The sequence below is a fragment of the Camelus bactrianus genome, chromosome 13 (genome assembly GCF_048773025.1).
Source record: "Camelus bactrianus isolate YW-2024 breed Bactrian camel chromosome 13, ASM4877302v1, whole genome shotgun sequence".
In the NCBI taxonomy this organism is placed as follows: Eukaryota; Metazoa; Chordata; class Mammalia; order Artiodactyla; family Camelidae; genus Camelus; species Camelus bactrianus.
In genome coordinates, this window is record NC_133551.1 from 77,785,088 (window position 1) to 77,799,804 (window position 14,717).

Below are 14,717 nucleotides of genomic sequence, written 5' to 3' on the forward strand. Positions count from 1 at the left end.
TTGGGGAAGACCTGTGCTGTCCCACAGAAACAGAATGTGAGCCACACACGAGAACCATACATGGAGTCTCACATTTTCTCGAAGTCACATCAAAAAAGCAAAAAGAAATCGGTGTGATCCATTTCAGTGCTGTGTTTTATTTAATGTGGTGTGTCCAGATACAATCATCCCAACACGCGGTCCACATGAAAGCCGTCAAGGGGGTAGTTCACCTTTTCTTATTCGTACCAAGAAGAATGTACGAGCCCCCCCCCCCCCCCGATTTAGGACAAGCCGCACTTCAAGTGCTCAGTGGCCACGGGTTAGCCCAGGGCCAGACTCCCGGCACCTGCCTTTCCCTGCCGGGGACCTTGCCAAGGGGCTCTGGGGCTCTGCCCCCTTCCCTGTGACACAGGCCAGGCCAGGAGCCCTTTCCCAGGGCTGACGAGACTTGGAGGACAATGGGGGAGATGAGGCGGGGTGAGGCTCCCGCTTCCGCAGATGCTCGGGTCCTACAGGATGTCAGGGTGGAGGCTGCGTGAGCAGAGGGAGTGACACCTTGAGGGGCCACTTCAGGGAGGGGCACCGACAGAGGAAGCTCAGGCTCTGCTGTCCGTTGGGGAGGGTGATCTTTGAGTCACAATTTCCCTCAGGTGTCCCTTTGCACTTTCCTGAGTGACAGCTTATCTCCACCCGCCCTTGCCCCCTGCAGCCTGGCTGGTGGCTGCACGGGAGGGGACCCGCAGGTTTCTGTTAGCAGTGAGCCATTGGCAAATGAGATGCGCGTTGGGGTGATAAACAGTGCTGGCGCATGTGGAGGTCACCCTTCCAACAGCCCAGCAGTGCGTCTATCTGGGAGATTAAGGGAGGCTCCCCTGGTGTCAGAGGGCTGCTGTGACGCCCAGAGGAAGGACAGGAGAGAGGCTCCCCCTGGAGACCTGGGCAGAGAGGCAGGCTGGCCTGTTTCTGCACTGCCAGGTGCCTGGCAGGTGGGGGCCGATGGGGTGAGCTGGTGTGTGGACTGCAGACAGCACTGAGCAAGGTGAGATTGTATCTCTCCCATGAGCTTGCGGTCGCCTCCTGGAACCCTTCCTATGGGTGGGCTGGGCAGAGTGACAGCCTGCAGAGCCTTTGCCCCAGCAGTTTCCAGGGGGGTGGAGGGCAGGGCCAGGTTAGGTGGGGTGCCATGGGTAAGACATCTGGGGGTCAGCTGCATGCGATGAGAGCTGGGGCCAAGTTCTCGCCAGGTCTGAACGCACAGGTCCCTTGGAGGCACAGCTACTGTGGCCTCACCACCCCTGGGGAGGCTGCTTCAGACACATCTGGAACCTCAGGCTGTGCCCATGACAAAAACGGGGTCTGGGGTCAGATGTTTGTCCCGAGGCAGCCTGACACCTGGAGCTAGCTGTCCCTGCTAGCTATGGGTCCCTCCTATCTGCTGTTGGGGTGCAGTGGTTCCCTCTCCCAGGCTCCCTCCGAGTACCAGCCCTGGTCCGCTGGAGGGCATGCTAGTGCTGGGACCAGGACACTGGGCTTGGAGGCTGATGTCATCACCCCCAGGAATTCCACTATAATGGTGATGTGGCCTCAAAGTCCGCCCCCACCTACTCTTCCCAAACCTGGCAGAGCTCAACCCCATTGGGCTGCCTCTGCAGAGCCCCGGGGCCTTGCCAGGGCGGCCTCCTTCCCTACTGTGGGTTCTCTAACGTGTTGGCGCAGGGGCACGTCTGTGCGAGTGCCGGTGCGGCTGTGTATGTGCCTCCGCCCGTCTGTGCAGGGCTCTGTAGGTCTTGTGTGCATGCTGCACACGTGGGTCTGCTGCTGCAGGGGTCTGCGTGTTTGCGCGGGGGCGCCTGTGTTGGTCAGTGGGTCGGGGTGTGTGTCCGGGGGCGTGAGCGCGCGCGCAGGAATGCGCGGGGCGGGTGGGAGGCGCGCAGGGGGACCCGCGGCCCGTGGGGCGGGGCGGGGCGGGGCGGGGCGGGGCGGGGGCGGGGGCGGCCCCTCGGGCGGCGGCGGGGATTTGGCCTTTACCTGCGGGGGGCGGAGGGAAAGCCGAGAACAGAAAGGCGAGGGGCGGGGCGCGCCGGCCCGGAGCGGCTCCAGCGGCTCCGAGCGGGGAGGGAGCGGAGCGGAGCCGACGGGCCATGGAGGCGCCCCGCGGGCGCGGCGGGCTGGCGGCGCTCTGGTGCCTCGGGCTGCTGGGGGGCCTGGCGCGCGTCGCGGGCACACACTACCGCTACCTGTGGAGGGGCTGCTACCCGTGCCACCTGGGCCAGGCCGGCTACCCCGTGAGCACCGGCGACCGGAGGCCAGGTGGGCGCGGGCGGGCTCCGCGCGCGGCAGGCGGCCGGGCAGTGCTCCGCGTGCGCTGCCTTTGTTTCCTTTTTAAAATTTTGCGCCGGCGGCTGACAGCGCGGCTGGAGGGAGCGGGGCTGGGGCAGTGTCGGGGAGGCAGCCGCTGCTCTGGGACAGGGCCGCGTGCCCTGAGTCATCGGAGGGTCCCGTTCCCTCTCTGGCCTGGCTGCGGGGGTGCTGACAGCAGAGCTGGCTCTTGACCAGAGGAAAGAGAAACATCCCCTGCCTTTGCTGGTGGGCACAAGGGCTGCACTCCCCATGGGGTTAAGAAGAGGGGCAGGGTAGGTGAGTAGCCTCAAGAGAGATGCCCCCGGGGTCCTGGAGCAGGGTCTTCCTGTCTAGGTTCCCCAGAGCCTGGGCCCCTTGCAGGTATGTGTGCATGTAGCCAGTGGCATCCTGTCACCTCCCCGCAAGGCTCGGGAGCGTGGTCCACCCAGCGGGCTGCAGGCTCAGCTGGGAGGGCCCTAGCATCCTGCGGGAAGCAGCTCTGCCTCTGGGTCTGCCCTGCTGCTGCCCACGACAGCCTCCCTGAAGAAGCTCTTGGAGCTTCCATGCGATCCTCGGAGCTTGGAGTCCGGCACCCTCAGGAATGTGAGGTGGGGTGTGGCATTCAGCTCCCAATGAGTCATTGCTGGGGATGCTCCAGAGGACACCCAGCTTAGGGCAGAACTGTGCCTGCCCGTGGAGCCTGAGGCCCGGCCACCGCAGCACCCACCTGTGTCAGGGCTCTGAAGTCTTGTGACTGCCCCAGGGCTGTGGCTGGCTGGCAGGAGCAGGCAAGTCCAGAGCAGGACTGTTTTAAAAAAAAAGCAGGGCCAGGGTTCTGCTCCCCTACAGGCCACCCCCCCCCCCGGCCCCTGAATGTGGCTCTGTACAGGGCATCTGGTCTCCTTGGAGGCATCGGCCCTGCTCAGCTGTCCTCTGGGCCAGTCTGTGCCACTCTCCATGGTGGGAAGCATACAGACCACTGAGTTGTGGGGCTGGACTGTGGCCAAGTCCCCTGTCTCCTCTGGCTTTGTCACTTGGCCAGGGGGTCCTTGGAACCCTACCCATGAGATAAGCAGCCCTCCCACTGGGTGGCTCAGCCAAGGCTGGCGCTGTCACTCCACCACTGGTGGCACTAAATGCTGTGAGACCGTGTAGCATTCAAAGGCCTGGGGCTGGATGGGGCTTGGCGGGGCTTGGAGGGGCTTGGCGGGGCTGGGTTTTGAGGAGCTGGGAACTCCCACGCTGTTCTGAGGCCTGCTTGGGCTTGTGGAGGGACTAGAAGAAGGGCCTGTGGACAATGGGGTGAGCTGTCTGGCACGAGGACACTGCGGCATCTTTGGGGGAAAGCAGGACTCTGAACTTGGTAACCCCCGAGTGGAACTTTCTGGCAGAATCCCAGGGGCTCAGAGTTTCCTGTTAGTGTGGGTGAGGCTTCAAGAGGGGCTGACTTGGGGTGGTTTCCGCAGGGACAGCTGATTCAGCCCTGGCTGCGAGCTCCTGGGAGCTGGTGTGACCGGGTAAGTGTCCCAGCAGCATCGTGATGGGCTCCCCGAGCTTGGCAGACACCGTTCCTAGGGGACTGGCCCTCTGTGCAGTGATGGGTTGCCGTGTGCCGGTGTGTGACACGGTCCCCATCGCTGGGCTGCCAAGTCCCCAGTCACACATGTCAGCTGAGGGCAGCAGTGAGACCCCAGGGGCTGTCCTGTCTAGCTCTGTTTTTTAAGATAGCCTCACTCCAGATCTGCCAGACAGCTGCAGCCCAGGGGCAGTCCTGAGGCTTCAGAGCCTTTGGCTTTCAGACAGCGCCCCGGGGCAGGTGGGAGGTGTGCAGGCAGAAGACGCAGGTGGTGTCAGGAAGGAGCAGATTTTGTCTCTGGACTCTCTGGGGGACGCGTGGCAGAGGAGTGGCCTCCAAGCTCCCTTTCACCAGGGGGTGCCCACACCGCCCTGGGGACCAGCACCCCTCTGTGCTGTTGGCAGAATGGGCTGTGTGCTCCGTCGTGGAAAGCGGCACAGACTGGCCCAGAGGACTGCTGAGCAGGGCTGGTGTCTCCAAGGTGACCAGATGACCGGATATTTTTTGCTGTAGATTCAGTCTCGGGGGCTGATGCTCGGTTGGGACCCTAGGGCGCCAGTCCCACTGACGGGATCACCGGGTATGGTCGGTGCGGCGTGGCGATGAGGGCTGCCCTGCAACACTGGACCCGGGGGGGGGGGTGCCGCCAGCACCCCGGAGAGCACCGCAGCCCTCCCTGTGGCTGTCGGGAGGCCGGGCTGGCCAGGGTGCACTCTGGGGAACCTGGATCTTCTGCTCGGGTGGTCTGAGCCCCTTGGGCTCTGGAAAAGACTGCTGCGATAGTTACTGGCTCTGCTCAGTCCCTGTGGCTGCTGGACTCATCACCCCAACCTAGCGACTTACAACCAGCCTGTGCTGCTGGTCATAGGTCCTGTCTCTCCAATAGGACAGTGCACTTTGGGGAAGGGAAGGGCTCCTGGGGCACCGTGGGGACACCTGGCAGACGAGGGCCTGTGTGTTTTAGGCAGGAGCCTGGGAGCGGGATTTCTGAGAGAGGCCAGGCACCTCCAGAGTCTGAATGCTCCCCAACTCTCAGCAGGAGGGGGATAAAAGCATGGTCATGTGGGCAGCTGGGGGTGGGGGGCCAGCCCAGCTGGAGGGACCCTGCTGATGACAGACTGGCCCTGCCCCAGCGGCCACCCCACCCCGCTTCTTCCCAGGCTGTCATCAGTTTGGCATCTTTGCAGCCCCCTGGGCTACTGGGCTCCCCGTGTGTCCTGCTCAAGGATGCAGCTCCCGGGGTGCGCCCGGCCCCCCAGCCAGGTGTCGAGGGCTCCGGGGTGCAGTGCTGCTGCCGTCAGCCTCCCCGGAGCCCAGTGTCTGGAGTGAGTGAGGGTGAATGCAGTCACCAGCTGGGAGCCAGTTTTGGAGCCAGTGTCCCCACCGGTCTGCCCACTCCACACCTGCCTCAGGGGCGCGTCTGGGAAAGGCAGCCTGTCTGTCCATCTGTCCTTCTCTCCCAGCTTTACCTACCTGCCCGGCAAGGCCACTCTATACATGCTGAGACCCAGTCCATCTGCCCACCCCCCTGGACAGCACACATGTGGTGCCTCTTCCCCCAACCTTACTAAGCCCCTACTGTGTGCACAGCACAATGCTCTGGCAGCTGCTGTACCTTTCAGGGACCCTCGAAGGGGTCCCTGAGAGAGGGATCTGAGCGCAGAGGGGACAGGGTCTCCTTTCTGAGCCCCCTTGGGTGGGTGCTGCCTGCCCACACCCCCCCACCCCAGCTGACTCTCCTACAGGAGGACCCTGGGGCCTGAGTCCTCCTGCCCTGGGTCCCTCTGTCCCCTGAGACTCCTTGGGCTCTGTGGAGGCCATTAACCCATTGCCTTCGGTCTTCTTCCTGCTAATCATCCTGGTGTCATTCTAAGGAAACCCTTAGGTGTCACCATGGTTCCGAGGAGGGGTTCGCTTGGTCTCATCGGCTCCTCCTCTCTGAGGCAGCCCTGGGCTTGGGTGGGGGACACCCTAGGATCTCCCCAGGGTGGATGTGGCTTGCACATGGGGTGGAGGCCGTGGCCTCCTGGGTTCATCTTGTGTCGTTCCTGGGGAGCCCGGCACAGGCTCGCAGCGTGGACTGGAAGCAGGGTTTCTGTACGTGGGAGGCACAGCCAGGTGGGCAGGCCCCGGGGGTCTTCCAGGGGGCACTTTGCCCCTGTGCTGTCTTCAGCCCTCTTCAACAGTGTGCTGGGTTGGCTGGGCTTTGGGTTGAGAGCCTTGAAGGTGGGTGTTTTCCTGGGGGCGATGGGGAGATCTGGAGGCTGGGGTCGCGGTGAATAGTGTGGACCTGCGGGGATTGTTAGGCGCAGTTAGAGGAACTCAGCTCCGCGCCGCCCCTGGGAACCAGCCAGGTTTCCACGCAGCTGTGGACTTGCCCCTTGAAGTCACTAAATCTGCCCCCAGTGGCACCCTGCGGAGTGGAACCTTCCCCCGGCACTGTGAGCCAGACGTCTGCGGTCGGGGCCCCGTGGTCCAGGCAAGGTGCCCCGGTGGCTCGGCTCCTACGTGCTCCGGAGTGAAGCGTGTCTGTGTGTCTGTCCCCCCTCTTCCAGTCTGGGAGGCCGGCCGCCTGGTTGGTGAGGCTGGCTTCTGAAAGGTGTGGACCAGCCCGAGGACCAGGCGTGGGCTTCGGCCCCTGTGCCCAGCGCTCCAAGGCCGCTTGGTTCTGAGCAGCGGCCTCTTCCCTCTGTCTCTCCATGTTTCCCGGGTGGTTGGGACCCTCCTGGCGTCAGCCTTGCACACAGGTGTCTGAGGCAGCCTCCGGAGGGCCAGGCAGGGGCGTCTCCTGAGCGACCAGTTTCTCCTTTTAGGCTTGTGGGCCCCAGAGGAGCCGCTGGCCCTGCCATGAGAGCATTTCTGGACTGGACTTTGGAAAGGGGTACGGGCCGCGGGTTCAGTCCTGAAAGGCGTTAGAGACCACCGCCCAGTCAGCCGTGGCCGTGGCCGGACCGCTGCTCCCCGAGACCTGGCCGACCCGGTGCCCTCCGGGCCCCAGCCGGCCGCACGGGCGGTGCGTCTTCCTCCCCCGCGGGGCCGGGCCTGCCTGCTCTCCGGCAGGTGTGGGTGAGGGGCTCGGGGGTGTTGCCGGCGGCGCGGCCTGAGAAGCAGGGCCTTGGGTCTGGGCCCCCGCACCTGGGCAAGGGCGATGTCCCCCGAGAGCTGGTGCAGCAAAGTGGTGGGCGGCCCAGGGGGTCCTGGCTGTTAACCCTCGGCCCCCTGTCCCTGACAGATGTGGATGAGTGCCAGGTGCACAACGGCGGCTGCCAGCACAGGTGTGTGAACACACCCGGCTCCTACCTCTGTGAGTGCAAGCTCGGCTTCCGGCTCCACGCGGACGGCAGGACGTGCCTGGGTGAGCCCCCCCCTGCGGCCCTGAGAGGGGCGGCCCCCACTCTCCCGGGGGTGCCCGGGTCTGGGAGGGGCCGGGGTCCCTGCAGTCCTGGGCAGAAGGCCTGGTGGGGCCCTCATGGGGCCAGTCTGCTCAGCGCAGCCACTGTCGCAGCAGGCCCGCCTGCAGCGCGTAGGTGCTGAGGGGCCTCGCCGCCCTTCGGGGGCCCTCACCGGCACCGCACCCGGGGGCACTGGGGCTCAGGTGGTGTAAGTGTGTCTCGGGCCCCGAGCTCCACCCTGAGGCTGGACCCTGGGACCCCAGGCTGTGTGCCCTCTGCAGCCACAGCTGAATCTGGCTGGGATGCCGAGGCCAGTTCCCCAGGGAACTCTTGTGACTCGGGGAGGAGCCCCTGGGCCGCCGCCCTCAGGGGCAGAAGCTCCGGTCATCCAAGAGCGGGGACCCAGGTCCAGCCTTGCTGTCCCAAACTGGGGGAGACTTGGTGCTTGCTGGGTCAGCGGGGGGAGGCCCAGCCTGGGGCGGGGGCAGTGTGAGGCCACTCTTGGCCTGCAGAGCTGGGCTTCCCGGGGCCAGGTCCCCCACCCCAGGCTTGGGGAGCCCGGGGGCGGGGCTGCGGCAGGTGCGGGTAGGGGTAACCGAGAAGCGGGACCTTGGCCCACAGGTCCTCTGTGGGGTCTTTTTGCAGTGGGGAACGGGCTCAGTGGGGGTACCCGGGGTCACAGACGGCTGCCCCTGCCAGCACAGGGATCTACAGAGGGAGAAGGGGAACACCTGAGGCCGACTGAGTGGAGGGTGGAGGGGCTGGCGGCCAGGAGTCTGGTTTTGAGCAGTTGACACCTGCTCCTCGCCCTCCCCTGCCCTCTCCTGGCTGCTCAGGATGCAGGTGCCGTGAGCATGGGGCCGACCCCTCCCTGCTGGCCACTCACCCTACGAGGCCAAGTAGGGGTCATTCTTTGCCGGCTGGGCCCGTGGTCAGCTCCCTGGCCAGCAGGCCTGGGCAGTGCTCTCCCTGGCAGTGGGGGTTGCCCCCTCTTTTCACCCTGGACACCCCGGGCGGCCCGGGCAGGCTCTGAGCAGCCTCCGGCCTGCAGGCCTTGCAGCTCTGTGGCGGGGCGGCCTGCCAGCCCTGGGGGGCCTCCCCGGCACAGACACTCACATGTCCGGGCCGCCGCTCAGGGAGCGAGGCAGCAGCGGCCCTGTAGAGCTTCTCTGGGTTGGAAAATGAAAACAGATGCAGGAATGTTGTGCTTCAGGGCAAATATAATGGCGCTCAGCCCCCAGCTGCTGCCCGCTGGGTGGGGGGCTTCTGGGAGCTGGTGGCTGGGGAAAGACCCCTCTGGTCTACTCAGGGCCCCAGGTGTCCTTCAGTCTCCCTTCCTCTGGGGCAGGTTCTTCTTGGAGAAGAGCTTCCCTGGGGCTGGTCCAGGATGGGCTGGGCTGGGCCTGGTGAGGGCCCACTGACCCCTCCCCTGCTGGCTCCTCTGAGAGGGGCCTGTGACATCGCCCCAGTCTCCCCTAACCCTCCCTGATGGTGGCCTTCACTGAGCTGCCAGATGGGTAAATGGCTCGCACAGGGGAGGGTGCCCTTCAGGGCTTTTGGAGGGACCGTGATGGCCTTTACGAGTGGCCTTGAGCTTCTGGTTTGGAAAGCCCTGGAGGGGTCCTCCTCAGCCTTGCCCCTGGCCCCTAGCCCACCCCACCCCACCCCATCGCTACACTGGAGCCCCTCCCTGGCGCCTTTCCTGGGAGATGCCTATTCTTGGGGGTCTCAGAAGTCTTGATTTGTGGCTCTTGCTTATTTTAAAGGGTCTTTTTGGGGTCTGATGCCAGGGTCCCCTGCGTGGTCTGCACAGCCCGGCATGAGGCTGCTGGGACTCCCTGCCCCCTCTGCCTGGCATCCCCGCTCCCACACTCTGCACACCCAGCCTGCAGCCCAGGGGTCTGCAGCTCAGCTGGGTGCCGGTACCCGCCTCCGGACCGCCCCCTGCGCACTGGCCTCTCCCGGGCGCTGGCCTCTCCCCGTGGCCTGAAGTGCTCTCCCCACGCTGCTGTGAGCTCTGGTCCGTTGCTTTCTTTCCTCTGACTGCAGCTCCCAGTGGGAAGCACTCACTGCGTCTCCCGCACCCGCGCACACGCACGCACACCTGGCTGTTGTAGGCGGATTCCGTACCTGGAATTCCTGGGAGCAGATACCTCCTCCCTAATGTGCCCCGTTTTGGTTGTAGAGGGGAACCCTGCTCCGGTGCACCTGACCTCCTGGCTCTGGGTGGGTAGGACAGCCCAGCACCTCCGATCTCAGACGAGGGCCTCCAGGTGGGGGCTGGGTGGAGGGCACTGCCTGGCCCCTGCTGGGCAGCTAAACCTCCTGCCTCTGGGGGATGTGGGCCCTCCCCGATTCTCCTCCAGGACTCCCAGGCTGCAGGGTGTGGGGAGGAGCTGGTGGCCTTGTCTGTGGTCCACAGTGGCACCCTCTGAGCCCAGACCACCCTAGAGTCTCAGCAGACGTTTATGGGAAGATCAGTGTAGGAGCTGTGCCCCTCCCCAACCCTCCCCTCCCCGACGCCGGCCACCTGTGGGACCGGCTGCACAGCTGGAGTAGGGCTGCTCTGGAACCCTCCCCAGGGGGCCTTCTGGGGGAGGGGACGGGGTGCTGTAAGCCCTCCTTTGCAGCCAGGCAGGGAACAGGCCTGGGCACCCCCTCCCTTCAGCAGCTTGGAGTGAGGATTATGGAGGTGCTGGAGGATGGGGGTAGAGAAGGTGCCCGCAGGGATGTGTCAGTCCTTCCTCAGTACAGGGTGGGATTGCCCTGTGCGCTGGGAGCTCTCAGGTTGGTGCCACGTCATGGGGCCCCAGGGATCTGAGAAGTCTTTCAAGGTAGTGGTGCTTGAGGGGGCCCTGAAACAGACAAGGGGAGGCTTAAAACAGTCTTTAAAGTGGCCTCGGAGGCAGGGAGGAGACAAGAAGACCGCAGTCTTCTTGCATCCCTCTCTTGCAAAAGATCTTACAGAAATAAAACACGAGAAGGTTTCAGTTCTTAAAGTGAGAATTTGCACGGACTTTGCCATCAACCCCAAGGCCCATGAGTGCCTTGTATCCTCCCCGGCTTCCCCCACCAGCCCGGCCCCAAGAGAAACTGAGGCAGCCAGGCATCTGCGGGCGCTCCACCACCAGGGTGCCCTCCTGGGTTTGTCCCTCCAGGCTCTGGGATGGGAAGAGCAGGGCCGAGTGAGGCCCAAGGCTTGCCCCCAGCTTCTCACCCACAGGGGCGTGAAGCGGGCCCCTTTCCTTCCCCGAATTGTGGGAAAACGGCTGCTGGGAGCAGTGCCAGGCAACGCGTCCAGAGGCGTCATTCTTGCTGTCCTGTCACATCTCACTGCGCGCCCCTGTAAAGCCACAGAGGCCAGCTCCAGGGTCCTAGAACACTTGAAGTTGGGAAAGCCTCCTCCTCTGAGCCAGCGTGACTTCTGTCCAGGGGTCCCTTTCGGTATCCCCCATGTCCCCCATGATGAGCAACACTTTTGGGGCCAGTCTGAGGGACCACGATGCCACTGGCTCAATCAGCAGAGGGTCCCGAGTGATGCCCCGGGCCGGCCACTTGCAAGAGGTGGGCTCTCCATCCTCCTCCCCGTGGCCTCAGGCCTGCTGGACCTTTTGGATGGACGCTGTGGGGAGGATTCTGCTGTCAGCATGCACACCCCCGTGGCCTGGCTGCCCCTGCCTGAGTGAGGGTCCTGCCCCTGGAGTCAGATGGGCCCTGCTACGCCCCCAGCACGGGGAAGGTCTCCTCACCCCTGCCTTTGGGGTTCTTCCACAGGGGCACCGCGTGACCTTGGGCAGATGCTCTCCCAGGCCTGGGTCTCCCCAGTGAGGGGGCGGTGAGGGGCTGCTCGGGGCCTGCAGCCTGCTCTTTGCTGGCTCCTTGGAGGCTGTCGTTGGCAGCATGTGGGGCGGGCGCGAAAGCCGCAGGCGGCAGAGAGATGGAGACCATCAGGCTTGTCTGCAAAGCTCATCCCTGCAAAGCCACACATGCCATTCTGGGAACGCCTTCCAGCCCGCTCCAGACCCAAAACAGACTGTAGTTTCAAAAAGAGAGGTTGCCTTCCCAGCCCCAAGGTGCCGCTGGGTCCGAACGGGGAGCAGGAAGGGCAGCCCTGCGTGAGAGACCACCTGGGAGGTCACAGCTGTGCCCAAGACCAGAGCCCTCGTAGTGTGGGCTGCCAGCACCCAGCGGTGAGGGGAGGGCCACACCCCCACCCAGGGAACCCGGGGCAGTGGCCACAGAGCCCAGGCCGGATGCAGGATCCAGCAGGTTGGAGTCAGTGGGCTTGACGGGGGAGAGCCAAGTGGGGAGGCGTGGGAGCTGTGGACCGCATCGGGATGGTGCTGGGGGGCTGTTCTTGCCTGTGACGTGGGTGGCTCTGGGTGGGGCCCGGGCCCGGCTTTGGTGCTTTCTCTGCCTGGGACTGGGCCGGGCTGTTGGCCGCGTTCAGTCTGTGATGTTGGGGCGGGTCCCAGCCCCTGGCTCTCTTCGTGGCCGAGGGCGCTGCTTACGCTGCAGGAGAACCACGCCCTGTGCGGCGTGGAGGCCCCATCCCGAGGGTGGGGGCCGAGGGCGGCGCGCCCCAGGCAGAGCCGCAGGCAAACCGCGAGCTACTGCGTGGGAGGGGCGGGGCAGGGCCCCGGTGAGTTTCCCCTCACGGCCGAGCCGGCCGGGCCACCCGTGCCTGCCCCGCTCTCTGGCCCTGTCGCCAGCAGCTGGCTTCCTAGAAGGAAAGGCTGCGGTGCCAGCTGACCACATGTGGCGCGAGGCTCTTGGGACCTAGAAACCAAGGCAGTCTGAGGGCAGTAATTTCAAAACCCACGAGGCCAGTGGGAACCAGAGCCACCCTCGAGTTTGCTCCAAACCCACGGGCTGGGCCTGGAGGCTGGAGCAGAGTGGGCTGGTGGGCTCGGCGCCCGCCCGCAGACTTGTCCTCAAACCGCCAGCCCGCCAGGCCCAGCCCCTTGGCTGACCAGCTCGGGCAGCTGGCGTGCCGGGCTCGGAGGCCAGGGCCTTGCCAGCGGAGCAGCCTCGGAGGTTAGCTACCCGGACCCCCCACCTGCCACTACTTCCCCCCACCCAGGTACACCTGATGCTGGGCTCCAGGTCCCAGGTGCTGCCACCTGCACCTCCAAGAGCAGAGACCCCCTGGCACAGGAAGAGCGAGTCCTCTGCCCTGTGGGACATTTGGTTTCTAGAATATCCAGCTTCCTGCTCAAGTCAAGTTCCACTCCCTTTGAAGAGCTGCACCCCTCGCACATGAGGCAACTAGGGCGGCCCCTGCTGGCTGAAGGCGGAGGTGCAGCCCCGCTCTATTAGAGCCCGCAAGTCCCCTGGCCGAGGCCGTGGTCCTGAGGCTTGCAAGCCGGGAAGTGAAGGCGCAGCAGTCAGCTCCGGCTGCCGTAACAAATACCGCAGACCGGGCGGCTTGAACAACAGCTTGTTTGCTCACAGTCTGGAGGCTGGCAGCTCCAGACTGTGGCGCAGCCAGTGTGGTTCCTTGTGAAGTGCGTCCCCTGGCTGTCCCTCTGCTGTCTCCTCGTGTGGTCGCCAGAGAGACAGACACAGAGACAGAGAGATCTTGTGTCTCATCTCACAAGGACGCACATCCTATTGGGTCAGGGCCCCACCCTTACGGCCTCACTTAACCTAAATTACGCTACTTCCAAATACATTCACATTGGTGATTTAATTTTAGGAGCCCATGTATGACTTTTAGGATCACACGGACATTAATCCCATTAGGGGCTATGAAACCCCCTCGTCTCCCGTTTTCCGATGGGCTCTCAGGTCTGAGCCTGGCCCTGATTTGCAGGACTGCCCAGGCATGGGTCAGTGGTACTTGGATTCCATGGCCAGCTCTTGAAGTGACCTGAGGGGCCTGAGATCTTCACCCCCAGCTCTGGGCCCTGGTCATGCAGAGGCTGGCCCTCCCCAGAGCTGCACAGCCCAGTGCCTGAGAAAACGTGCCTTCAGCTTTCCGGGAATCACGGCACAGGATGTGCAGGGTGATGACACTGGGCTTGGCTCCCTCTTGTGCACAGCTTGGGAGCAGCTGGAACATTAGAGCTTATGCAGCAGAGCAATAAGAGACAGGCCTGGGAGGGTGCGAGGCTGTGCGGGGAGTCGGACCCCTCCACGGCCTCCATCTGCCGGTGACTTCTCCCCCGGTAGGCTCCGGTAGGCCTGGTGCTGGGTTGCCCCGGGCCTGGCTCAGGGGCTCTGCCCATCAGGGAGGGCTCCTTTCCAGCCCTGCTGCAGCTCTGGGGGTCATCCTTGCAGCCGCCTCCCCGGCCCCAGGCTCCAAGCCCCTCTCTCTGTGTGCTTGCCCCGTGCTGCCAGGATGAGCTTCTGGTTCCTATTATGAGCTCTGAGCAGGATGCACTTGGTGTTGTGAACACAAACAGGGCTCCAGGAGTGGGCCGGCTCGGGCCAGGCTCGGATGTCTCTAGGGTGACGGCGGTGACTTAAGCAGAGCTGTCTCGGGAGAGGCAGGCAGGGTCCTGGGGGTCAGCACAGGGTCGGGGGGCGGTGGATGGGGAGGGGGCCCAGAGGCCGACGGGGACAGGAGACGGTGGCTGCCCCACTTGGCCCTGTTTGACCCAGGACGCGTGTCTCTGCTCCTCCCCCACACGTGGCAGGGCCAGGTGCAGCCTGGATACAGCCGTCACCACCCTCCAGGCCGTCCTCCCTGCCCCAGCAGGGCTGGCTTGGCCCCGGGCGGAGACCCTCAGCACGGGCTCCTCAGCCACGTGCCCCATGTCGGGAGACGGCTGGATCGTAAGTGCTGTCTTTTGGCTTTTTTAGAACATATTTGCTTTGAAGGAAGCTTTGCTTTTGGCAGACAGCATGGCCCGGCCTTCTCAGAGCCCCGAGGCCACTCATGTGCTCTGCGTGCGGTTGCCAGGGCTGCTCCCGGCTCTGCGGGCCTCGGAGCTCCTGCTCCCAGCGGTGCAGGGCCTGCCACTCCTGGTCTCCAGACCCAGTGACAGTAAGTGGCCTCCCACACTTGGGCCCTGAGGCCAGTGGCCCCCTGGGATCTGTGATGACAGCACCGGTGGCATCTGGGGGCGAAGCCCTGCCCCCTAGTGGTTGTGGCGTTTTTGTCTGGGACTCAGGTTTGCTGTGGTCCAGGCCTGCTGGGTAGTCGGCCGCTCCTCCCCCAAGGCATATTCTGGAAGCTTTGTTCCAGAGCACAGGGCTGATGCCTCCCTAACCTCCAGGACACTACCACCGACTTGAAGGAGCCACCAGAGGCTGGGTGACCTCCCTGGGTACCCAGCCTCTCCCAGTGCCCCTTGCCTGTCCACCCGGTACGTGGACACCCATTCGGCCCACCTGACCTGTAGGACCCTTGCCCTGTGTGGGCCTGAGCGGGAACACCTGGGTCCCTGGTGTCCTGGGGCTGGGACACAGGCCCCTGGCTC

General features: G+C 64.5%; 1 protein-coding gene across 11 annotated transcripts in view; it reads left to right on the forward strand.

The window, feature by feature from the left end:
• Window positions 1-14,717, forward strand: part of MEGF6 (multiple EGF like domains 6) — a 92,758-nt gene that overhangs the window by 53,947 nt on the left and 24,094 nt on the right. For 8 of the 11 annotated variants that reach the window (XR_012511495.1, XM_074377616.1, XM_074377617.1 and 5 more), the window contains exon 5: window positions 7,131-7,253. Coding sequence is in view for 10 of the 11 variants with exons in the window: in XM_074377616.1 (XP_074233717.1) it covers window positions 7,131-7,253 (123 nt within the window). In the remaining variant the exon portion in view is untranslated. Of the gene's footprint in view, window positions 1-2,066; window positions 2,293-7,130; window positions 7,254-14,717 lie in introns of those variants that run through there. The other 3 variants (XM_074377619.1, XM_074377620.1, XM_074377626.1) reach the window with 3 other exon arrangements.